Here is a 26,864-nt window from a genome sequence, read left to right as displayed (position 1 = left end):
CATTTGGGGCTATATTAAGAATTCCCACAGCTTGCAGAAACAAGGAAGGGGCAGCTACGTGGTACAGTGGATAGAGCATCAGTGCAGGAGTCAGGAGGACCTGAGTTCAAATCTCATCTCAAACCTTGACACTCACTAGCTGTGTGACCTTGGGCAAGTCACTTAACCCCAACTGCCTCATCCTGGGTCATCTCCAGTCATTCTGATAAATATCTGCTCACTGGATTCAGATGGCTCTGGAGGAGAAGTGAGGCTGGTGACCTGCACAGCCCTCCCTCACTCAAAACAAAGTCAAGTGCAAGTCATTATCATCATTTCTCTGATGCCATGGTCTTCTTTGGCAAACACACACAGAAACAAGGAGGCAACAGTCCCATTAGACTCTGCCTTCATCTGGAATGGGGTGTCCAACTCTCTGTGACCTCATTTGGGGGTTTTCTCGGCATAGGTACTGGAGTGGTTTGCTATTTCCTTCTCCAGATCATTTTATAGTTAAGGAAACTGAGGCAAACAGGATTAAGTGACTTGCCCAGGGTCACACAGTTAGAAAGCATTGGAGGTCACATTTGAACTCAAGAAGATGAATCTTCCTGACTTCAGGATCAGTACTATGTGCACTATGGAGTTGCCTTGCTGCCTCTTCCAGATCATTAGAGATGTTCATAAGTGAAATGTACTGCCTCAGAGGGCTTTGAGAAGCCAGGAGGGGTGTGGTGGTGGGGAGTCTTTTGGGAGTGTGGTTTGGTCTTGATGGATCTGAGCTCTCTTCCAATTCTCTAGTTTTCTGTGCAAGCTTACCTTCAAATAGAATGTAAGATATCTGTGGGTAGGAGGTGTTAATTGTAATTTTGTGTTACATGTGCATGGTACAGCACCTTGTACACATTTAAGTACTTAATAAACATTTGTTGCATTGAATAAAATGTATGTGAATACATTTAAGGTTTTGTGATCTGATCACAATTCATCCATGACTTAGAAGGAGGGTCTTAAAAGTTGTCTGAGGTTCAGAAAATTAAGTGACTTCGCCATCTTTACACAGTAAGTATCTAAGGTTAGATCTGAACTTAAGTCATCTTGATTGTGGCTCCAGTACTCCATCAAGGCTGCCTCTTTGAATAGTCTGGAAAAGTTCAAATATGTTTCTTTTTTTAAATATACACTAAAGATTTGTGATCCAAAGCCCATAGAAATGACAGAGACCTCTTTGATGAGTGCTCTGTTCTTTCTTCCAGGTCAGGGGTTTCATACAGAAAATTCTCTTTTCTATTTATAGCACGATGTGTCTTTTGGAATGTTTATCCAAAAATGTGCAGCGTTTCCAAGTTAAAGCTAGTCTGTGGTTTTAGCAAGGGGCTGATTCAGGCTGGGGGGTGGGGGAGATGGGAACTACTCAGAACAGACCATGAAAAACATGCCTTCTCATGGAAAGTGACCTTAGAGTCAGGATCAGCTCTCCCCTGTGCCTATTATGATGTAGCTTCATCTCTTTAAAAAAAAAATCAAAGTGTCTTAATTTTCTCCTAATTTTCCTCCTAATTATTCTTTCCAAAGATGCTATCATACACAAATGATAGCAGATCAAGAGTTAAAAGGAACATTTTCAAAATTATCTTCATTTTCTAATAATAAATATTTCAATTTGTCTATGGGTGAGGGTAGTACACGAATTATCTAATTTACTTTAAAAAAAAAACCTAAAAGCCTTAAAATTCATCAAAGCTCCCAGAACCTAAAATTTTTAAAAAGATTAGTTTTCAAAAAGGATCCACCCACAGCAGTGAGTGGATTTGTTAAACAAAAGCTAAGTAAGATCCAGAGCACAGTAGCTATTCTGTGTAGACATGGAGAATGGGAGGGCATGTTTCCAAGTGCATTTGAAAGCCAAAGGAATTTTGAGGAGGAAAGAAAAAGAATGTATGAGTCAAAGAGGATCCAGCCTCCCAAGTCAGGAGACCCCCATTAAAATGGCATTTTCTGTCAAATGCACAAGAAAACATTTCTTTTCCGTTAAAAGGAAAACTTTTAATAGGAGCAAAAATAGAAATGTAGGGAAGATGGTGAGGGGGAGAAAGCTTAGGTTTAGAGCTGAAAGGGATCAACCCTTTCATTCTACAGATGGGGAAACTAAGGTCCTAGAGAATGAAGCTATTTGCCCATGATTGGGACAGAAGAAACAAAGATCACAAAAGAACTTCTAAATTCTTGTGTCCAACTCTTTGTGGCCCCATTTGGGGTTTTCTTGGCAAAGATGCTGGAGTGGTTTGCCTTTTCCTTTTCCTTTTCCAGCTCATTTTATAGATGAGGAAACTGAGACAAACAGGACTAAGTGACTTGTCCAGGGTCACCCAGCTAGTAAGTGTCTGAGACTGGATTTGAATTCAGATCTTTCTGACTCCAGGCCAGCATGATATCTACTGTGCCAGGTAGCTGTTCCATTTTTAAGGTATAGCAGTGTCCCAGTAGCCAGCTCTATCCATGCTCTTCATTCATCGAGCCTGGACTAACAGAACCCACACATGGCTTTTATGGGCCCACGTGGCTCCCGTGGATGATCTATGGTTAACAAAATGAAACAATTTCCCTTGTCATTTCTGACAAGGGGTTTTGTCATTGAGACAGTGACTTGTATTATCAGCCCCAAGGCATGAGGAGAGATCCAGAAACAGGGCAAACCATTCTCTGTTCTCCCATCCTTTCCTTTTCTTATCTCCATTTCTTCTAACTTCCAAACTCCAGCTGTCTGCTCTCATGATTCCTTGTTACCTATCCTCCCAACCACAGCATCCTAAATAAGGAAACTTGGCATGAACATCCTTTAGAGTGAGCCCAACCTTTCTTCCAAAGGATTCTTGCTGTTGTTCAGTCATTTCATTAAGTGTCTGACTCTCCGTGACCAGGCAAAGATACTTGGAGTGGTTTGCCATTTCCTTCTCCAGCTCATTTTACAGATGAGAAAACTGAGGCAAACAGGGTTAAGTGACTTGTCCAGGGTCACACAGCTAGTGTCTGAGGCTAGATTTGAACTCAGAAAGATAAGTCTTCTTGACTTCAGGCCCCTCACTCTATCCACTTTGCTACCTAGCAAGGGATCCTAGGATTTTAGATTTAAGATTGGAAGGAAATTTAGAGATTTGGCACAATTCACTGGCTTCACCTTAGAGGGAACTGAGGATAAGAGCAAGGTTGAGGGCCTGAGGCCAAGAAGGAGCTAGGCTTGCAACCTGTCACTTAGTCTCTGTGGGCAACTGTTTCTTTATCTGTAAAATGGACTTCTTAAAGAAGTTGTGAGGATCAAACATGATCAGGCAGAGTCCCACAGTCAGTAAGGGGGAGGAGGGCTAGGATTTGAACCTTCATCCTCCATCTGCAGACCAGAACACTCTTCACTAATTGACAACTGCCATTGGCTGACAGGGCAAAAGGATCAGATTGTGATTTTCAGATAGTAAACAGCTTCTCTAAATATCATATCTGGAATTGTGATGATTCAATGATTTCCCTAGTCTCTGGTTTTAAATATAGAGGAAAAAAAAAAAACAGGTTTTTCTCCCACCAAATTCTCACTGTTCCTTACATTGAACCAACTAGCTGCCCAGGGTTTCTCTTGGAGCTGAACAGGATTTTCAGCATCTTCCAGGCACCAGCAAGACACAGTCTGCACTTCTGGACATTCTTGTGTTCTGATAGTTGGTCATAGAAATGACACCCAGAGGCAACTAATAGACAAACTCAGAACATCAGCTGACTATTTCCATTTCATGTGCAATAGTCATTTCTAGATTTCTCTCTTTGGAGGACATGAGGCAGTGTGGTGCAATGGTCAGAGTCAATCACTCCTCTGACCTGTGATGGCTGTGTGAGCCAAGTCACATCACTTCTCAGTGCCTCAGAGTGTCCCTCAAATAGAAGCTGTTGACCTGTTGGCTAGAAGAAGTTTCTTACTGGAGTTACACAAATCATCTTCTAGGCCCCTTCTCTATTCCCTATTTCCTCTCCTTCTGGGGGAAGGAAAGCCCTCTACGTTTGCTTTAAGGATCTTAAAATATGACAGGTCCTTCCTTAAAATAGAGATCTATGATCTCATTGGTGTGTGGAAGTTCCAGTGTAGAGATTCCCTCCACCAATGCAGATTAATGATTCCCCTTATAAACAGTCTCAGGGAGTTTCCTACTTAGAGTTTCACTACTAACAAGTTAGTACTTTGCCTAGGATAGAACAGCCTGGTCTTTGTACCTTTCACCTCCATGGCTGACTCTTATCCACTAGAACATGCAGGCTCTACAAATGGATTTCATCTTCTACAGAGGTCAGGAGCAGGTAGAGGAGGTTGCCAACCCCTTCATTTTACAAATGACAAACTGAGATCCAGGTTAAGTGATCAGTTCTCCAGAAAATATAAACTCTCTCCAGCTGCCAGTAGGGAACTGGACTTGGAAGTCCAGTCAGGAAGACTGGAATTCAAATCCTCCTTTAGCCACTAATTTAGGATGACCCAGGGCAAGTCACCTCATCAACTCTCACAGCCTGTTTCCTCATTTGTGAAATGGTAATATGACAGGACCTATCTTACAGGGTAGATGTGAGGACATATGTAAAACATAAATACATATGGAAACATATGTAAAAAGCTTAAAGAGCTATTTAAATGCTAGCCCTGATGATGAGGATGGTGCCTTCATTAGATTCAAACACACCGTTTAGACAGCATTCTGAAGCTTTCTTATCTAACAGAAAACCACACACACACACACACACACACACACACACACACACACACACACACACACACACGCTGGTGGAAGTGATTGACCCAAGGTCACAAAGTGGCAAAGGCAAGAGAAGAATCCAGATCTAGTACCCAGGGTCTTTCCCTTTTAGCCTGACCACGTTGTAACCAGACAGGAGGCTGTGAAATGTATCGCTTCATTTCAGACACAAGTCTTTTAAGCACCAAGTTCAAAAGTCCCTCGCTCCCTCCCTGCCGGCCCGTCCCACTCTGCTCTCCCTCACTTCTCCGAGGTCAATTTCTCGCGCCCAGAAAATCCATCCCAAAGTCTGCTTACTTACCTTGAAGTTGTGAGTCTTTTCATAGTTGCAGTGGTTGTCATTCTGCGTTAAGGCAGCTCTTCGGACCAGAGAGGAAATCTGCGAATAGGCAAAGAGATTGAGGGGGGGCCCAAGCCAGACGCCCTTGGCCCCTACCTGGCCCGCCAAGGCCATGGCCAGCAGCTCCTGCCACTGCTTCCGGCCCGGCGTGGATCTGCGGCGGACCACCGGGCACTCGGCCTCGGCCTCGGGCCACAGCTCCCGGGGGAGCCCGGCGTGGCCATCGCCCAGTCGTCGGCTGGCATCCCGGGAGCTCCGGAGGGCCGGCACATCGGGCCAGCTGCGCCGCATGTCCGACAGCCAGCGAAGGGCCAGCAGCTGTGGGAGGACGGCCCCTTCGGGAGGAGAGACCCGGGGCATGTGACTAGCCCCAGCTGCGCCGCGCCGGGCTGGGGCTGAGATGGGCTGGGCTGGGCTAAGCGGCCCTCCCTCTGAGCCCGGGTGGGCTGGGCTGGGGGGCCTCTCTGCTCCAGCAGCTGAATCCTGCAACTCCCCCGGGGCTGCTTCTTAAGGCGGGCTGGTGCCTAAAACAATAGGGCGCTTGAGTGTGCTGAGCCAGCCGGAGGGGAGGTGGGAGGCAGCCAGAAGATTCTGCCGGGGGGCACACGGCAAAGCTCACGGAAGCCGGGTCACACGATTTTGGCCCCCACCCATCCCCAGCCAAACATGACTGACTCCAGTTTGTTCACAGGGCGCCCCCGCTCCCCGCTTTTAGCATAGGCATACACTACTGGTTCTCCCCAGAGACTGAAGCTGCATCCAATTATTTGCAGGCTCAGGACCTGAACTCCCGACAAGATTAAAACCTTTTATACTCCGAGGGGCGTTTAATCTTGAAGGGATATAGGTTTGGAGTTTCCCTGAGTCCTCTAGCTCCTGGAGGCTTAAGGCTGTCTTCACTTCAAAGCACTAACCAAGAACATTTGAGGGCAGGGATGGAGTGGGGGAGAGAGGGGTAGGGCGGGTATTCCAGGCCATTTTTAAGACTCCCCGCGCCGCAGGGAAAGTCACAAAACTTTGAAAGTGGGTTTTCAGGGTTCTGGATGCACCGTGATGTCCTAACTGCCCCTCCCCCAGAGATTAAACAGCTCAGAGGTCAGCGTCGGCTTTCCAAAAAATGAAATATCTTGGTGCTTTACCTATTTCCATATAACTCGGCATCCAAAGCTCAAAACTCAAGCTGCATGGATTTGTCCTTGAGGATGTCAGGCAACAAGCATTTATTAAGGACTTATGCTAAGCACTGACCATGAAAGAGGAGCAATATCACCGTCCCTGTACATAAGGAGCTTTGGAGGGGTTAGAACATGTAAACCATTTTATATGTGTCCATGACATATACAGGGTAGAGGGAAGATACCGTCAGAGGGAAGGCAAATCGTGGCTCTGGCTCCTTTTTTTAACCTCATTCACAATTTCCTCTGGGAAATCTTAAGCTTGTGTATGTCATTTCTCCTCTATATTGTGGGTACCAAGTAAGAGCTCAGGCTAATAATGAATATTAGCTGGGCATCCTTTATTTCACATATTTTCTTCCCCCCTCTTCCTTGCTCCCCTCCCAAACAAAAGACTCACAATTATCAGAATATAATTCTGTGCAATTCTCCCTAATCCTCATTACCCCCTTCCTCTGGCAAGAATGTTTTCAGGTCTTGATTGGACTAGATGGCCTCTGAGATCCCCTCCAACTCTCAAATGTTCCGGTTCCACTTTCACGGACCTAAGAATACAGCACCCTCCTTTCTTACCCCCAGATCCTAGGTCTCAGGGTCACTTGCATGATCATTAGCTCTCTTTGTTACCTGGTTGGATTTTGGTGCCTAACTATGACTATCACCATAAAAGCCATAAATGTTTACTTAGGCTGTTGAATTTGAAAGCCAATGGGACCAGATGGTCAATGGCTGTTACCAAAGTAGCACAGTCTAAGCAATTTCATCTATTGACTGACTTGGGCGGGGTCTCTGAACCTCAGCACTGAAGAAAGTAATTTCGAATACATCTGCTTTTCCTAACTAGCGTAACTCTGTTCCTAAGTAACTACTCAGCAGAGAGTGCACTGGCTACACTCGGGAGTCAGAAGACCAGGATTCAAATCCAGTCTGTGACACTTGCTAACTGGGTATGTCAAGGCAAATCATTTAAGGTGTCTGAGGCTCATTTTCATCATCAGTGAAATAAGGATGTTTGTAATATCATTAGTTCCTACTGTACAGAGTTGTTTTGGGAGTCTCAGAGGAGATCATGTGCATAAAGCACTTTGCAGGCTTAAACAGCATCTAAATGTCAGTTGTGACATTCATGGAGAATGTCACCATTCCATTCTAGACCAGAAGTTAGGTTTCCATTTCAGCCTATCACTAAGTAAGCAGAGGAAGAAGCCACTTGCCTCTTACAAACCTGTAGAATTATACACAGACACTGTGGGCTTCTATCACTTACAATTAGCTGTGTGATCTTGGGCAAGTCAGTTCTCTGTGGGCTTGCTTCTTCTGTAAAACGAATGGGTCAGATTACTTGATGTCTAAGGTCACTCCCAGCTCCCAATGCTATGATCCTAATATATGACCAAGAACACATGGCTAGTAAGTGCTACAGCCAAGTCTCCTGACAGTTCTTTCCCCGCCACAACACAGAGACTATGGGTTCCTTTGAGTCCTGTGGTTAGTCAAATGAATTTGTATTGTGCTGAAAGAATTTTTCCAAATAGACTAATATTCTGTTGGATTCACTGCAAAACCCCTTAAAAATCAAGGTGAGAACAGGTGGACCATTCCTTTATAAATGAAATTACTGTGGGAAGAAGTGTAGATGGAACTATGGATCCAAATAATATAGGCAATGGCTGAATGACTGTAATATGTCCATCTTGTTACAGAATACTCAATGTTAATTCATTGGTCTTAAGGCAGATTGATGTAGCCGTGTCTGGGGTACTGTATTTGGAATCAGAAAGAGTGGGGTTCAAATTTTACCTGAGATACGTTTTAGCTCTATGACCCTGGGTCAGTCCTCTCTTGGACTCACTTTCCTCATCTGTCCAATGAGAATAAAAGCACTTCTCCCCTACAGAGTTGTGAGGATCAAATGAGATAAAGGGCTTGGGAAACCTACATGTCCTATATAAATGTGAGGGAATATAAAAGATATGGAAAACTAAGTGTGTCATCAGACTTTTGAAAAGGGATCATCATAGTAATGCAGGAGAAAACTAAAGATCTCAAATGTTAACATTTGAAATCTAAGCCTGACAACATTTATCTGATGTATTAAAAGCATGACTCTGAGAAGGTTTCACAAGACTATTATCATAGGGATCCAGGATACACAAAAAGGTTAAAACTCCTGGTATAGATATAGGAGAGATAGAGAGAGAGAGAGAGAGAGAGAGAGAGAGAGAGAGAGAGAGAGAGAGAGAGAGAGATCTGGCTGGTTGGCTAACTAGATAGATGACAAATGGATAGATGGATAGATAGACAATAAGTAGATAGAAGGATGGATAGCTAGCTAGCTAGAAGGATGGATGGATAGATGCTAGATGGTAACTGGATAGATGATGGATAGGTAGCTGGATAGATAGATGATTAGCTAGATGGAGGAATGGATGGATAGGTGATAGGTAGATAGATAGATAGATAGATATATAGATAGATAGATAGATAGATAGATAGATAGACAGATAGATAGACAGATAGACAGACAGATAGATAGAGATCATAGCCCTCCTCTGCTTAAAAGCTTTGGTGGCTCGCTTTTTCCTACTGAATAAAGTCCCAAGTCCTCAGCCTACCAGTCAAGGTTCTTGACCATCTGGTTCCTCTCTAGCTCACATATTTTCACTCCTGTTTCTAGACTTGCTCCCTCAGTCCCCAAAATCCGTTTTCAGGCTTTGGTGCCTCCACACTTTTGATCTTGGTCTTCTCTATATCTTGATTTCACTTCCTGATCTCTCTGGCTATTAAAAATCTTCCCAAACTTTCAGACCCACTTCAAACCCTATCCTCCTGCCAAGAAGACTTCTTAGACTCATCAGGCAGAAGGGACCTTTGCCACTTAACTCACTGTGTGATTTCTCAACTTCCTTCTTTGTGAAATGGAAGGATTGGAGGAGATGCCTTTGAGCATCATTTCCAACTTTAAATTTATGATTCTGTGATCTTCAGAACCACCCCATCTGTGCCCTGCTGGGAAAGAATAAGTGACCATGGCGTCAGTAGAAAATAAAGTCACTCAAAAATAATAAGAACATGTGATGTTCCTATAATAGTTTAAAGTTGGCAAAGCACTTCATATACATATACACTGTGTCATCTGAACCTCACAACCAACCTTTGACACAACTCCTAAAGGCATTTTATAGAGGCAGAGATGGAGGTGAAGGAGAGGTAAAGGGACTTGTCCAGGTTCATACAACCCAAAAAGCATCAGAAGCAATTTGTGAAGCCAGGGCTTCTCTGCAAGCCCAACACTACCCACCATTCCATGCTGCCCATTATTCAAATAATTTAATCATCCCAAACTTTGGTAAAAAAGATAAGTCTATCTCTTGAGTCCCTCTTCTTTCAGGACCTGTTAAGGAATACATTATAGGTACTTCCTGAATTTGGGTGTCTTATTTATCCTTTCCTAGGAAAGGGCTGAAAGGTTCATCTGTACCCTCTTTTCCTCTTCCCAGTTCCTAAAACCAAATATCAAGAATCCAGACAATGCCAACTTTGACAAACACTGAAGGGAGAATTAAAGAACCCTTTCCCCCCACTTTGAGACACTTGGCACACAAGGAGTCCCCCAAACCCCAAAGCCAGAAGTCCATTGGCCATTAGAGTTCTGGGAATGGCATTTTTAGGTTATCAGCTGTCAGAGGAAGAAATGCAGAGAAATAACACAGCAGCACAAAATCTGTAGAGAAAAATGCACGTCAGGGCATTTCCAAAATGAACTGTTTACAAAATAAACTTTAATTAGCAGAGGCTGTGATAATGAGCCCTGATTGACTAGAGTCAGCAGGCTTTTTTTCTATGCCAATGTTAGGGGATGAGCTAGCCAATAAATGGAGAGGTCCCAGGGGCCAAGATGAGCCAGCCCTTCATGGCCAACATCAACACAGGCAATTGGCCGTGGGGTGTGGGGGGGAGCAAAGCCCTAGTTTGGGAAACAGACTCACAGTTCTGGAGCTGGAAGGGACCTCAGAGGCCACCTGAGTCAACTCCCTCATTTTACAGATGATGAAACTGAGACAAAGAGAAATTCAACAACTTGTCTGGGGCCATACAATGAGTGTCTGATGCAAGGGGCAAACTCAGACTGCCTCCTAAGTCATAGAATCATAGAAATAGAGATGACTGGGACTTTGGAGACTTGGAGCCCAGCTCCCACATTTTACAGGGTGGGACACTCAGGCCTAGAGAAATCCTGTGTCACATAAGAAATAAATAGCTCAACCAAAATTTGAATCTGGGTGGATTCGAATCTCAGCTCTCGTTCCACTCTATCACTTTAGCAGAGGGATGTATCAATACACCTCAACTGCCAACCCCCATGGCAAAGAGTCATTGGGCCATTTGGGGGACCAGTGGGCAGAGGCAAAAGCTGATTGGATTCCCTCTAACATAAGGTTTCCTCAGGTTGATGCAGCTCTTTCTTCATGCTCCCTGGACCCCCTAGTCTGCTTCTGTGCTGATCTAGAGCACAGAGGTCTTTGTCAGAATGTCACAGCTCCCCGCTGTTGCCTGGAGGATTGTCCCTTTGGGAACAGATGGTCACTCTTAATACAAGGCCCAGGAGAGAAGGCAGCTGGGGCAGGACCTCAAGACTCCCCTGGAACTTACTTCACATACCCCACCCCCAACCCTTTGGTACTGGCCAAATTCCCATAAGGCAGGGGGTGGGCATGTGGGCTCTATCAAGGTTTCTAGTTGGGAAACAAATGGATTGATGCCACTGAGGCGGGTTTGTTTAAAAAGCCCAACTGCCGTCATCTCCGCTTGAGGCTGCAGCTGTTTCCACTTCAAGGGATGCCACAGATCTCAACCAATTAAAAGGCTTCTGAGAACCCGTTGGCTTGTAGCTGCTGGGTAGGCTGGCCCAAAGCCTCCCACAAAAGCTGGCAACTAGCTCTCTTTGGTTTTAATTTTTTTAAATTTTTATTTCATTTCCCCGCAATTAACAAGGATTTATTTCCTCTTCCTCCCCTTTCTCCCCAAAATTGGAAAAAAAGAAAAGCAAACTCCTAACAAATATGCAAAATCAAATAAAACAAATTCCCACACCGGTCGTTCCCTGAAACGTGTCTCACTCTGGGCCCTGACGTCCCTTCCCGCCGCAACCCCATCAGGAGGAGGGTAGCAGGCTTTGTGACCCATCCTCTGGTGCCCCGCATTGCCTCAACCAGACCTCTTTTTTGTCCTCACAAAGCTGTTACTCCCTTAAAAATCTCCTTTTTAAATTTCATGTTAAAGTTGCCACCAATCCCCCTGGATGCATTTTTGGAGCTCTCTGGTTGGCAGTGATTTCTTCTCCCCCCCTTCCCTTCGTCCCCCACCTCCCTGCCCCAAATGACTGTGTTTTCTTGTACAATTCCATCTATGTTTTCTGTGCTCATGTTGTTTCCCTGACAATAGAAGAGGAGTTCTCTGAGCCCAGGGACTGATCTGTCTTTGCCACCTTAGAGCAGTGTCTGCCACATAGTAAGGACTCCATAAATGCTTGATGAATTTACGCTAGGTTATTCATTTGGATTCTATATTCGACTGGATGCAGAAACATATTCAAGACCCTTGAACCTGAATCTTGTAGCCCTGCTTTGGGAGTTTCTAAAATGCTAATTTGGGTCAAAAGTTTTCCTGAAATCCCCGCCAGTGCTTGCCCCTCCCCCTTTTTGGTAGAGAAGATGATGGTAGAGGGTAGAAGATTGTCAGAGTGAGAGGCCTCAAGCTATTTCATTTAATTTCAAGTCTGGCAAGGTACAATGAGCTCTAGGTCTGGGTTCTTAGGACCTGGGTTCAAAACCCACCCCTGGTACTTCCTACTTGTATGGCCCTGAGTAAGCTTCTCTGAGCCTCAGTTTCCTCCTCTGTAAAATGAAGGAATTGAATGAGGTGATCTCTGAAGTTCTTGGCAGTCTAGATCTAAGGTTCTAGGTCATTTAGTTAAGCTGTTAAAAGGCAAAGTCTAGACAGAGCTGAATTTAGGGGAAAGGCAGATAGAATGTTGTTCTTTGCTGCTTCTTTCCTGCCTTTCTCTTTTTCCTTGTCCTCTCAATGTCTTCTGCTCTCACATTTTTAGTTCTCTCCCTGGCCCCCATTTTCTTTACTGGCACATAATCAAAGGCAAATAATGTGGATGGTCTTCAAGGCTTCAGCTATACAAAGTTAAGGACAAAGACCTCTCACTCTTGGAGTTCAGAGTGACGAGGCGGTCAAAATCTTTCATTCCTTTCACTAATACAGATCTCCAGTGGCATTAAAAATTGGAGAGAATCCAGAGCTAGGGAGGTGACTGTCCTGTTGCTCTCTGTCCTGGCCATACCACATGGAGAGAATTGTATTGCCTTCTGGTTGTCCATCCCCATACTTCAGTTTGGGGTAACATCAATGTTCAGTTTGGGATGGACATTGGTAGGTTCAAGAGCATCCAGAGGAAGGTGAACAGAAAGGACCTCAAGTTTATGCCATGTGAGGATCAGCTGAAGGGCCTGGGAATGCTCAGCCTTAAGTTGGGAGGAAGAGGCAAAGTGGAGGGATTGAGAATCTTTTTTAAACTTTAAATTTTGGGGGGCCTGTCAATAAGCCAAGTTAACAAGCATTTCTTAAGAATCCGCTGTGTGCCAGGAACCATGCTAAATTGAGATACAAAGAAAGGCAAACACCAATCCCTACTTTCAAAGGGCTTATAGTCTATTATTGATTGGGGGAGATAATATATATGGTACTGTGTATAAATAAGCTATATACAGAAAAAATTGGAGATAATCAGCGGAGTGGGGTATTGGGAAAGTCTTCTTGTAGAAGGTAAGATTTTTAGCTGAGACTTGAAGGAAGCCAGAATCAATCAATCAATCCACCAACAAACATTTCTTAAATGCCTACTATGTGCTGGGCATTATGCTGAACCAGAAGATGGAGCTAAGGAGGGAAGAAGAGAATTCCAGGCAAGGGCACTGGCCAGTGAAAATGCTGGAGTTGGGAGATAAAGGAAAATGAGGCTGGACTTTTGTTGTTTTTCAGTCCTTTTCAGTTCTGTCTTACTTTCTGTGACCCCATTTGGGGTTGACTTGGCAAAGAAACTAGAGTGATTTACCATTTCCTTCTCCAGTTCATTTGCCAGATGAGGAAATTGAGGCAAACAGGGTTAAGTGACTTGCCCAGGGTCACACAGCTACTAAGTGTCTGAGGCTAGATTTGAACTCAGATAAGGCTTCCTGTCTACCAGCCTATGAGCTATGGCACTACCTAGCTGCCCAAGGTTGGTTGAGATGACCTCTAAAGTTGCTTTTTTCCTCCTATGACTTCATGATTTGTATTCTCCTAAATTCTCTCTCTGGTCCACAGGTTTGATACCATCTTAGCGTCATTGGGAGACCAGCTGTATTTGGTCCTCAGCAATGACCTTGGTCCATAGTGTCCTTAGAGTTCAAGAAGCATCCATGGGAAATGGAAAGCATGAGAGAAAGCTGAGACTCACAGCCACCTGGGTTTTCCCCATTCATTGCTGTAACTAGAATAGGAGGCATGTCTGTCCAAAATTCAGAAGAAATTGTCTTCTACTAATTTAATTGGATTCAAACTGCTCTGCATCTGTAAACTACAGATACTGTCAGTTGTGGTTATTGTCTTAGTTTTCATTTATAATATTCCTCAGATCCTCTTCTGTGCTTTGAGGACAACAACACTTCCAAACAAGACTGTCTTCCTTACGGGTACCAACTGCACTTTACCGAGGCTGCCCAATATAGTTCCTTGGAATATTTTTAAACCCAGAAGCATTGAAATCTGGAAGCTTCCACATTCCTAAGGAGGAAATCAAACTTCCCTCTTATCTATCCTGAACGATGGTACTGCAATTAGCCATCCACACTTTGTTGGACTTACTCGAATATTGTGTATTCCCTTCCCCTGGTGGAATGGCTGGCAGCCTTGACCATGAGTGACATTGCTAGCTCTCATCTACACAGCAGAAAGCTATCATTCTGATATGCGCAAATGAAGAATTCAGAATTCAAGTCCCAAATGGAAGAAGTGACTGCCCTCTCCACCTCATGGGGTATAGAATAGTCCTGGGTTGTGGGTACACCTCCACCCACAGAGAGGAATTCCTTTGAGCTACAGCAACATTCTCCAAGTTGCCAGACGCTCCTCCTTGCCCACCAAGAAATGCACATAAATAAAAGGCATGTGAAATAAAGATTTTTTTTTAAAAAAAGCTTCTCAGAAGAGTCAACACTTTGGTCTTAGATGAACCAGAGACATCAACTTATTTTCTTCTTTCTGTATGAGGACTTCAAATCAATACTGAACTGCATACTTTTGTTTTGACTGATCTAGTAACAATGGGGATCTCAATGGTCTGAGTCTCCCCTGGTATCTGCAGAACAGACCTCCCTGGCTGGGAATGTCGACCAAGAACTCTCAGCTGTTCAGGAATGAGAGCTCAGTGATTTGGGGGGAAAGGGCCCCATCTGAATATAGATGGTGTTAATAAGGTATGGAATTAATAATGTGCCTTTTAAAGCCTCTGTGGAGAGGAGCTAAGCCTTTGGTACCCCAAAGTAACAACTGTGTTTTAAAATAGCAGTTATGATGGTAAATGCTTTAATAGATTTCCTCCCTAAGAGAAATGAAGATGTTAAAGTGAAAATGCTTTTGTTTGGGCAGTAAAATTATAATAAATAATTATGATAGTAGCTGAATTTATGTAAGGCTTTAAGATTTGTAAGGTGCTTTTCTTCTGACAGGAGACAAAGCATTATGGAGAAGAGCCAGGGATTTTATTTTTGTTGTTGTTGATAAACAGACATAATAGAGACAGGAGGGACCAGGTGGACCAGGAGGATGGCAGGGCATAACCTTGTCTGCAACACTTAATTTTTTATTCTAGCTCAGTTCCATTTGCATGTCAATAAGGTGAGAGACTCTTGGGACCAAGAGGGGACTTCAAAGCCCTGGCATGCATGTTGCTTCCATCCACCCCCACAATGGGAGTGGGTAGAATCTCCAAAGTAGAGGTACACATTGGGGGTAAAACAGCAGCTGTAATTTTCTAACTCTGAGTCAAATAGTTGTTTGGGATCATGGCCTTTGAATCAATGCCAGACAAAAGCAATTAGAAGAACAGATAATCTGAGTTTGGAAGTATTCTGTCTGGTTTCTGTTAGCTGCCCTTAGCTAGATATGCTTGCTCCTTGCCTTAGCCATCGATGAAAGGAGTTGCTTGCCTGTCCTTGTCAAAGAGAATCTTTGTAGTCATTGCACCTTGGCATATGAGAGAGAGCCAAGAATCCAACAGATATCCTTGAGGAACTGAAGAAAAACAGAAAGAAGTGTCTTGTTCAGTCATTTTCAGTCATATCTGACTCTTTGTGACCCCATTTGGGGAGTGATTCGTCACTTCCTTCTCCAGCTCATTTTACAGATGAAGAAACTGAGGCAAATGGCATTAAATCACAGTTCAAAGGATCATTAATTTAGATTGAAGGGAATTTGGAGATCATTTAGTACAATATTCTTATTTTACAAATGAGAAAACTGAGGCCCAGAGAGGTTATTTATTTTGGCTAAGGTCAGCCCCAAATTTAAACTTAGGTCCTCTGATGCTAAATCCTATGTTCTTTCCACAATGCTACAGTAGCTCCTTCTCAATGATGATGCCAGGCATGACAATGTAACTACAGAATTGTAGAACAGAACATCCCTTAGGGTTTCCAAGGAGATATGGATGTTGAAAATTGACACACCCTGGACAGAATGGAATCCTCATCCCTTCTCTCTATCACCCCACTCCGCCTGCGCCTTCTCCAGCGTCTATAGCACCTTGGCATCTCGAACATGGGTAAAGACAGTACACACCGATATGCCCAGGAAAAAAAGTGCACCCAGCAGAGAGAAGATGCCCAGAAAACAGCTGCAGAGGAGAGGAATAGTGACATTGATAGTGAGCACCAGCAGCCCCGCAGTGGTGGGGGTTCACATTGCTGGGGTCCAGCACACACTCTGGACACAAGGACTTTACATATATTCCTGGCCATGTCTGTGCCCTAGCCTGATGGTGATGTGGTTCTTGTCTTTCTTTAATGTGGTATTTCGGGATGAGAATCATTTAATTTAAGCATTAATGTTCTCTCGTTGAAGTGTCATAATTTTAATTTCAATTTACATAACAAAGGCTTGTCTTTTTAAATTTGATAATCATGGTACACTGTGGTCTACACAGAATTAGAAATGAGAATCACCCAGTGGGTGATGGAAGGGCACCTGGAGGGTATGAGCAAGTTATAACATTTTACAAACAAGGAATCACAAAGAAGATGTTGGATAAAGGAGGCCATCGATGAAAAGAAGATGGACCAGTCACATGGATAATGATGAAGGGTAACTGATGGACAGCTCTACTGGCATCCTTGGGCTGTTAAAAGAAAGCAATTGTACTGATGGATACCCTATGCAGAACTTATGAGTAGATATAGACAACAGCTACACAGGATGGACAGGTGTGGAAAGGTTGCAATCTGTGTTGTTGGAAGGAATCCCCATATTGGCAAGATCATAGACCTACTGGAATACTTAGCTAATAACAGGCACCAGAGGGAAACAGACAGAATTGACAATTTTACCAGTCATAGTTAAGAAAGATCCCCTGAAGCCTCTAACTGCTTCATTCTAAGGGACATCACTGGGACTCTTTGTCTCCCCAATCCAGATCACAACCTTCCCACATCTTATTGACTGATCTTGGGGAGGTTCTGGGGCCAGAAGAGTTCTAGTGATGAGATTCTCTGCTTTGCCAGGCTGGGCCTTGAAGGACAGACCAAGGTTGTGTCAGTATACCTCGGGAATACGTGTGGGGAAAAATTCATTTTTACCCTGAGATTATATTTCCTTCACTAAAGCCCTCCTCTGATAACACCATCATAATATGGACAGCCCAGTGTTCTCCCAGGCTTTGCCAATGGTGTGTGTGTTTGTCCTTCATTGCTGAAGAAGACCTTTCCATTAGAGAAATAATGACATGACTTCCACTTGACTTTGTTTTGAGTGAGGGAGGGCTGTGCAGGTCACCAGCCTTACTTCTCCACAGTCAATGGTACTCGATCTCTGCAAGACCCTCCATGGTGGTATAGACTTCAAGGACAGGTCTGACAGTGGACAGCCCTTCTCTTCTCCAGGTCTAGCTGGGCTAAATCCAGTCAGATTCAGAATTCTCCTGGTCCAAAATCTCCAGTGGTTCCTTTATTGTTTCTAAGATTAAACTTAACATCCTCAGCCTGACTTTGAAAGCCGTCCACAATCTGGTTTGAACCTCCATTTCTCGAATTATTTCATCTTATTTGTCTTGATACACTTTACACTCCAGTCAAATTGGCTTCCCTCACATATGTAAAATCATAGAATGTGAGGGCAGGAAAGGCTCTTGGAGGCCATGTCATTCAACCCTTTAGAGAGGAGGAAAATGAGAACTTAGCTGAGCTAACCAAGGTCACATAACTAGTGTCAGAGGTGGGGTTAGCATGTAGACCCTCTGACCCCAAAGACAGCAGGCTTTCTCCTATAACAAGTGCCTGGCATGGACTTCACCTTTACCTGTGTCTCTTAGAATCCCAACCTTCCTTCAAAGTTGGGTTCAAGCTTAGCTCCTTCCTTTGGATAGGTTTCTCTGATCCATCCCTCCCCCCAGCCTCTCTCTCCAAGCTGAGGCTCTTTCTCTTCAAATGACTATTTATTTGCTAACTTGTGTACACAAATGAAATCCCACTCAGCAGGCAGAGGGGGTTTTGCTTTTGTATTTGTGTCCCTAGTATGGCTTACACACAGCACATAGCAGGAAGCTTAATAAATGCTTCTAGAGTTGCTTGTTTGTGAGATGCCAAATTTGGGGTTACAGAAATCACTATATACTGACATATGACATATTCCTGATAAGAGTGTAAGCACCCTAAGAGTAGATGTGGTTTCATTTTTTCTATTAGTATCCTTAGTGCCTGGCCCATAGCAGCTGCTGAATAGATGCCTTTTGGGACAAATTACATAACTGCAGATATATAACCTATGTCAGGTTGCTTACTGTCTCAGGGAGGGGGGAAAGGAGGGAGGGAAAGAATTTGGAACTCAAAACTTTTAAAAAATGTTAAATTGTTTTAACATGTAACTGGGGAAAATATGACATATATGTATATACATGCATCCATGCATACACATATATACATATGTACATATACATATATATATGGAGAGAGTCATCCTGAGTTACCAAAGTAATATTCCTAGCTAAAATGCTGACCAAACTCCATACATTCACAGCACATTCAAGGACTTGGGTGATGCACACCCATTACTTATGTCTATTTTTAAAAATGCTACACGATAATAGAGGAAATCAAGCTGGATTTGGGTTCAGATCCTTCTAAGCTACTCTACTTTTTTATGGGCCCAGATTTTAAATGTGTCAGCCCAGCTTTTCTGCAAACCTGTCATCATGTTCTCTGGTTGTCCTAGGAGGTCCTCAGCTGAAAATCCAATTTAAGCTCATATCAGGACCACTGTGATCTAAGGCAAGTTGTATAATCTCTCCAAGCCTCAGTTTCCTTACCTGAAAAATGGAGAGTAATAATACCTGTGATGACTCCCTCATAGGGAGGTTTGTAGGGCTCAGATGAACTGTTCTATATAGAAATGCCTCACCAATCCTAAAACCCGATGGAGAGATTAGCTTTTATTATTATCATTAGGCACGTGAATTTTTAAAGAAGTAGTGTCTGGTCTTATGGAAAAAATGTTGACATCTGAGCTCAGTAAGATGACTGGCTAAATTTACTTAACGCTGAAAAAAAGGTGAACTTTTCTGACCCGCTAGAGCTTAAAATAGAGCCAGCCATTTGCTTAGCACCATCAGGTTAAGCAGATCCTGGAAACTCTTTAACTCCAAAGGGTGTGTGGCAGAGCAGGGCTGCGGGACCATTGCAGATGCATGCATGTGGCCTTGTTGGCTTTTCTTGTCCTGAAAGATCCAGCTCCCTTTGTGCCCCTTCCTCTGATTGGTTAGGTCCTCCTTTGTTCCTCTCTGGGATCCCTCCTGCACTTTCTGGGCTTCTCCTTCCACCTTAGCCAGTCCCCTCCCCTCTCCTACTTTCTTTTGTGTGTTGTGTACTCTCATCATAAGTTAAACTCCACGAGGACAAGAAGAGCCGTTCAGTTTGCTTGTGTTTATGTCCTCAGCTTTTAGCACAGTGCTGGCAAATAGTAAGCAGTTAATAATTGCTTGTTGCCTTGACTGGAATGAGGGTACCCTGGTAAAAGTGGAGGCAAAATTATACTGCTGAAATCATAAACTCATGGCCAATATTTCACAATATGTCATACCTCTAGGAAGAGTTATGGAAGAGGCTTTAAGGCTGGTTAGTATAGCCCTCTCATTTTACAGATGAGGCAGCAGAGCGTAACTGAGGCCCTTCAATCATCCTCCTGTGTGAAAATAATTGACATGGTCCCTGCCTTCGTGGAGATGATGATCCAGCAAAGGGGATGTAGCATATGAATATACAATAGTAAACTACAAGTCCTTGGGAACTATTACGTAGAACAGAATGGTATAAAAGTATACTAAAGACACCAAGTGTCATATGAAAGGAAAGAAGGTTACTTATTTATTTTCAGTTGAGGGACTGAAGGAGACTTGGTGATAGTCATGGAGAACAAGTTGATTTGTAAACATCAGAGATGACAGGGAAGGTGAAGGAAGAAGTAAAATGCCTTTCCATGCTCAGGGAATAGTGAGAACAGGCAATGAGGAATAAGGACGTGTACAAGACATTGTGAGGAGCTCAGTCTGGGTACTGCACAGCATTCAGGCAGCACAGTGGAGGCAGGGCACAGGTAACTTGTTATAGGCAGAGCTTGGGATCTGGAAGCAGGAAGACCTGAGTTCAGATCCTGCTTCAGACGCTTACTAGCTGTGTGATACTAGGTGAGTCATTTAACCTCTGTCTGCCTTAGTTTCCTCATCGGTCAAATGGAGATAAGAACAACACCTATGTCTGAGGGTGGTTGCGAGGACTAAGGGAAGTAATAAATGCTAAGAGTTTTGCAGAACTTAGGGTAATACATAAATGTTGGAGATCATTGTTATAGAAGCAAGTAATGTGAGTTTAGGCTGTCAACGTAAGGAGTCAGTGGGTCTACGAGAGCCTTGAACTACAAAACCAAGAATTGTCATTGCAATGCAGAGTCCGTGAACAGAGAAAGTGAGAAAGTGGCATGATCACACGTGTACATGAGGAAGACTGATTGGACAGGTGTACAAAAGAGGGATTGCTGGGGAGACGTTGACGGAAGACTAGTTAAGGCTTTTGTAGTAGTCCAGGTAAGTTGTAAGGAAGAGCTGTTCTAGGGTGGCAGCAGTGAAAACAGAAAGGAGGGGCTAAGATTTGAGAGACATCAGCAAGATTTGATAACTGTCGGATGTTGGGAATGGGGAAATGGGAAGAATGACAGATAATGCTGGGGCTTCCAGCCTATGTGCAAGAAGGAATGGTGGTTCCAATGACAGAAGTCAGTTTGTGGGGAAGGATGCAGATTGCTGAAGGCAATATCCTTTAGACAGGTTTCAGCTCCAGAATTCTTCTTTAACTTCAATTTCCAGAAGCTCAAGATCATACTTTTGGGCACTGGTGAAAGGGAGTGCTCTCAGGATTTTAGAGGTCATCTTTTCAATGCCCTCATTACACAGGAGTGGAGACTGAGGTCCCAAGAAGTGACTTATCTAAGGTCCTACAGAGCAGAGCTAAGAGTTAAACCCAGGTCCTTTGCCTCTAAATCCAGTGCTCTTTACCATGTCATCATATGTGATGTGGCTAATGGCACATCCAACAATCTAAGGAGCTTCTGATCATAACCTTGGCCCCTTTGGACTCTATGGGCAGAGGCAGTTCTCTTTCTTCATGCCCCAAGGGTCCACTGGCTAGACATTCCATGGGCTTTGAAGAATCATGGGCTACCCTTGATGATTTGCTTAAAGGTACCATGTTGGCAGGGCATAGACATGATCTAAAAATCAGTCTTTCTGCGGTGAAGAGAGGCTGGGGAGATGTTGCATTTGACCTGCTGGGTCCTAGGGTTCTATTCTGCTGTTCTCTTTTCAGAGGGCAAAGAGAAATAGAGGAAAATAAAGAAGTGGGGAGAGAGGTACGAGGAAAGGTGGCAAAAAGAGCTAGTCTGGGACAATGAGTCCATGGGGAAGGAGCAGAAGACATCTCACATAAACTGAAATAAGACCTTTTCCCCCATACCTGGAGGCCCTGGGCAATAAGCCTAAAGACAAACCAACACAAAGATGCAGGGTCACAGGCCTTTAGGAAGCATCAGAAAGGGAGATTCTGCCTTGGAGGATCACAGAGTTCTGGGCAGGAGGGATGGTTGGGAAGAGAATACCACAGGATGCCTAATCAGGCCCAAAACCCCACTGAGGGAGGACAAGGAACCATTCTTTCTTGCTTTCAGTGACACAATTCAAACAACAGAACCCCTTTGGGGAGATGGTGTGAAGGCCTGCTGTGAAATCCAGTGACAACAGGGAGCTCTCCACAAGACAGATTTACAAATACATCTTCTGGGCACGTAACTGCCACGTCTGCCAATTTGCTTGTGCTAGTGAGCATTGGCCCCAGAAAATATGATCACAGGGTTAGAGATTGAGAGCTGTGAGGAACCTCAGGGGCCATGGGATCGAGTCTCTTTGTATGACAGATAGATTTGGAAACTTAAGTCTAGAGAGAAGCAGGAATTTTGCTCCAGGTAGTATGCCTCAGAGCTGGGATCACAGGGAACAGAGCCAAAAAGAAAAGTCAGTGAGTGACAGATGATCTTCCTGGTTACACTGGCCTTGTCTTTTCAGGTCTCCAACTGACTGGCCGACTAAGGATCAATGGTGTCAGTATGCCAGGCCTTCCAACAACACAGGCTGCTGCTTGTCTGTAACTAGGTTTTAGAGAGTTACCTCAGACTCAAGAAAGGTGAATTGGCTTGCCCATAGTCATTTAAAGCTGGAAAGGACCTTAGAGCCCATTAAGTTCACTCCCCCCCCCCATTTTACAGATAAAGAAACTGAGGCACCCAGAGGTTTATTGTCCTGGCCAGGCTCATACAGCAAATGTCAGAGGTAGATCTTCTTAGCTCTAAATCCAGAACTCTGCACCACTGGGCAACTCTCATTCTCTAACGTTTCTTTAGAGAATAAATTGCATTGCTCTAATCATAAGAGTTACAGATTTGATATAAACAAGGTGGGAAACATCCTGCTTCTTACTAAACTCAGTCCCATTGTGCACTGACTCTGACTTTGCCTGGGTTACTTGACTTCTCCTCAATCTGTCTATAATATATGTGTGTGTGTGTGTGTGTGTGTGTGTGTGTGTGTGTGTGTGTGTGTGTGTGAGAGAGAGAGAGAGAGAGAGAGAGAAAGACAGAGAGAGAGAGAGAGAGAGAGAGAGAGAGAGAAAGACAGAGAGAGAAAGACAGAGAGACAGAGAGAGAGAGACAGAGAGAGAAAGACAGAGACAGAGAGACAGAAAGAGACAGAGGGACAGAGAGAGATAGAGAGAGAGACAGGCAGGCAGGCAGACAGACAGACAGACAGACAGAAGATGATCTCTGATCTCTGAGCTTTCTCTGGCTTGAGAACGATGTGATCCTATATTTACTTGCTGCAGCTGTTGGTTCAGGGCAGCTGCTGCGATGTATACCCATAGATAAATAGCCATCCAGCTGTTCAGGACAATTATAAATTTTCTCAGTAAATTAAAGACTCAGTGATACCCTCAAAGGAACCCATATTTGGGTATCCCATCTCGAATCTTCCTTCTAAGCATTATTATTTAGCAAACATCCCACTATGGCATCAGCTTTGGATGACAGAGAAGATCATTTGTGGTATTGGACAAGTCTGACTGTAGAAAGGAAAGAGGCTGTATTCCAGTTTCATTTGCAGCGTATGTAAGGGCGCTGGGCTACTATAAGATAATGAGCCTAAACTCTAACAAGTTTATAGTTCAGTTGAGTCTCAAAGCCTTCTATTTCCTCTGGCCCTTGGCCCTCATGATCATCTTCCTTCTTCCTTCATTTAATTTTCAGACTTTTCCCATCTACTGGCCCCTTCTGTATTGCTTGCCAATATCTGAGTGGCCTCTACCCTAAAACAAAACAAAACAAAACATCACTCTGCCTTACCATCCTTTCAAGCTATCATCTTTCATCTCTTCTCCCTTTCACAATCTCACTCCTAGAAAAAGCTGTTATGTTCATTGTCTCCACTTTCTCTCTTTTCATTCATATCCTTTCAATGTCTACTGCTCACATAACTTAATTGAATCTTGTCTCTTCAATTTTCAAAGATCTCTTAATTGCCAAACCTGATGGCCTGTTCTCAGTCCTTATCCTTCTTGACCTCTCTGCAGCCTTGGACACTGTTGACTACAGCCTACTCCTGAAGCCTCTCTCCTCTCTGGGTTTTTGTGACACCAACCTCACATTGTCCTCCTTCTGTCTGGCAAAGATCATCATTATTGTCTCATCCTTTCCCTGATAATAGTCTGTCCGAGGCTTTGTTCCATTTTATCACTGTATCTTCCTTTTCAGTGACCTCTTCAACTGCCATGATCATCACCAAGCTCATGAATCCAAGCCCTAAACTTTCTCCTAACTTCATAATCAACATCTCCAAGGTGCTTTTCAATATTTCTAAATGAATTTCCTGTCGTTATCTCAAACTTAATATGTCTAACACAGAATTAAAATCCTTTCTCCAAAACCTATCCTGATTTCTAACTTGCCAATTTCTGTTGAGGGCACCACAATCCTTCCAATTACCTAGATCTGCAGCCTGAGGGTCATCTTTGACTCTTCCTTCTCTCCCTATCCCATTATTAATTATCCAACTACAACATCAGACCCCTTCCCCCCACTCCAACAGCTCTTATCCTTATTGCTGCTCACCCTGACTATTACAGTAGCATCCTGATTAATTTCCTTGCTTCCAGCTTCTTCTCTTCCTAATCCACCCTCCACATAGCTGCCAAATTAATATTCTTTCTAAAACACAGTTTTTACAGTGTCATTCAGCAAACCCCTCTCTGCACTCACACAGCTCTCACCTAGTCTCCTAATTGGTCTCAAATCTCTCCACTCCATTATATCTGCCATATTAGCTGCCAAAGTGGTTTTCCTTAACCACAGATCTGACTGTGTCACTTACTCAATCACCACCAAGGGTTTAAGTTTCTTATACTTAAAAAGTAAAAGTTTTAGCTTTTAGAGTCCTCTGCAACTTGGATCCAATCTTTCTTTGCTGCCTCAGTGGATCTTCTTCCACTCATGTGATCCATTCAGATCATATTCCTCTCTGCTTCTCACACTCTCTTTCTCTCATTATGTACATAATATATATGTACACACATATCATATACACACACACATACACACATATATCTGATTCATTACAGAGAGCTGAGTTACACAGTTCATGACAGTCAATGGATCACACCTCTGACTTCTCAGGAATACGATGAGAAATGTGCACCCTAGTGTTAACAGGAAAAAACCTCACCTGCCCAATTCTTGCTTTCCTCTCCCAATTCTTTCTAATGTTACCTTCCTGATAGAAATTTAAATACTAAATAAAGAGGCAGGAGACCCAAGATCAGTGACCTGGAAACAAATAACAAGTAATTAGCTCACATTGTTATCTTTTCAGCAAGGGTATCAGGCCATAGGCAGTGGGCTGAAGGATGAGGAAGACCAACTGGCCTTTTTGTCAGCAATAATTAGCTGACATTTATACAATCCTTTAAGGATTGCAAAACGTTTTACATATATGATCTCATTTAACCATCACAACAGCCCTTTGAATAGGGATGTGCTATTATTATCTCCTATTTACAGATGAGGAAACCGGGGCTGAGAGATAAACGCTCCCACCCTCTTTTTAGCACTCCGCAGAGATGGAAGGCAGCACTACAAGAGGGTGACCATTTTAAACACCTTTATTGGTTTCAAAGGTTGTTGTGGTCAAAGAATTTGTCACCAAATGACACCAGTGCACTAGTGCCACACAATAGGCCTAGGATGAAGGGGCACAGATAAATTGCTGTGTGCATCTTTGGAAGGATTCCCACTTTAGACAGAACACAAATCCATTGAAACATTCAAGTCAGGAAACCTGAATTGATTCAAGAGATTTTTCCATAATACGCCCCCCAGACCTACAAATCTGTATTGGAACAACAAAGCAATAGACTGTTTACTTGGATTTCAATCTCCTATTTTGGAATGACCCATTTAATGTATTCCTGGTATGGATCAGCACCATAGCTGGAGCAGAAGGAAAGCTGAGAGGCAAGGTGTAAACATTAAGGCAAGGGTCACAGGATCATAGATTTGGAGTTGAAAAGGGCCTTAGAGGCCACTGAATCCAACTCCTTCAATTTAAAGGTGAGGAAACTGAGTCATAGAGAGGTAACTGACTTGCCTAGGATCCCATAGCTAGCAAATGTCTGTGGCAGGATCGAATTAAGGTTTTCTTGACTCCAAGTCCAATGTGCCACCCATCTGCTTAGGTGATCAGTTACTAATAGCTGAGGTAGGTTGTAGTGTCAGTAGAGGGCAGGTGTTGTGGATCAAACACTGGCTTTGAAGTCAGGAAGACCTATATTCAAATCTTGTTCCGATGTTTATTAGGTTTGTGACTTGGGGCAATTCGCTTAACCTCGATCAGCCTCAGTTTTCTCATCTACAAAGAGGGGACAGCGATAGCACTTAACTCACAGAGCTGTTGTGAAGATCGAATGATACAATATGTGTAAAGTACTTTGCAAACTCTCAAGTGATATATGTATATTGATGGTGACCATGGTGGTGGTGGTGGTAGTGGTGAGGGTAGATGTACAGAATCTGTGAGTAGTGAGAGATTTAGAGAGGAAGACAAGCTGGTCTCACTGCTGAAAGTATGACTGGCTATAGTGGAATTTTGTGGCAGCTATTCTAGTTGTCTTTAAATAGCAGTTCTGACCCAGTTGAACTTCCAGTGTTTAGAAAGGGTATGGATATAATGGTACAATTCCTAGCAATCTGCCCTGATATGGGCATATCTTTTTGGGTCTTTCCCAGGATCTGTCCTTAGGAAGGTGGCTAAGGAGCTGTGTGTCTCTATCTGTTTTGTATCTCCCTGCTCAACTTTACCTAGCCATTTGGGTGCCTTGGGCAGTAGCACAAATCAGGCCCAAGGAAATTGGCATGGAGCAGGCCCTTCAATCAACTTTGTGATTCACATTGAGAAAACTATTCGAGAAGGAATTAAAATAAATTCACCTGAGCAGGAAAGGAGAATTTGTTACTCATGTAGTTTCAATGCTGCTAAAAGAGTTATTTGTGTTAAATTTTTGTGCTCTGGAGCAAAAGTTCATTTGCCTTGCTCTAGTTATGGCTCTGGTGTTTTCCCAGTGTCTTGAGTGCTGTGGCTATCCTTGGTTGTCCAACCCATTGGTTTGGTATCTAACC

The 26,864-nt window shown here is 43.5% G+C and overlaps 1 protein-coding gene across 1 annotated transcript in view; it reads right to left on the bottom strand.

The window, feature by feature from the left end:
* Window positions 1–26,864, bottom strand: part of CHN2 (chimerin 2) — a 289,418-nt gene that overhangs the window by 22,449 nt on the left and 240,105 nt on the right. Inside the window, exon 8 of the mRNA XM_072651032.1 lies at window positions 5,071–5,148. Coding sequence (XP_072507133.1) covers window positions 5,071–5,148 — 78 coding nt within the window. The remainder of the gene's footprint in view (window positions 1–5,070; window positions 5,149–26,864) is intronic.

Source organism: Notamacropus eugenii, chromosome 3, assembly GCF_028372415.1.
Source record: "Notamacropus eugenii isolate mMacEug1 chromosome 3, mMacEug1.pri_v2, whole genome shotgun sequence".
Classification (NCBI taxonomy): Eukaryota; Metazoa; Chordata; class Mammalia; order Diprotodontia; family Macropodidae; genus Notamacropus; species Notamacropus eugenii.
Note: the sequence above shows the minus strand (reverse complement) of the source record. Positions and strands in the feature narration are given on the sequence as shown.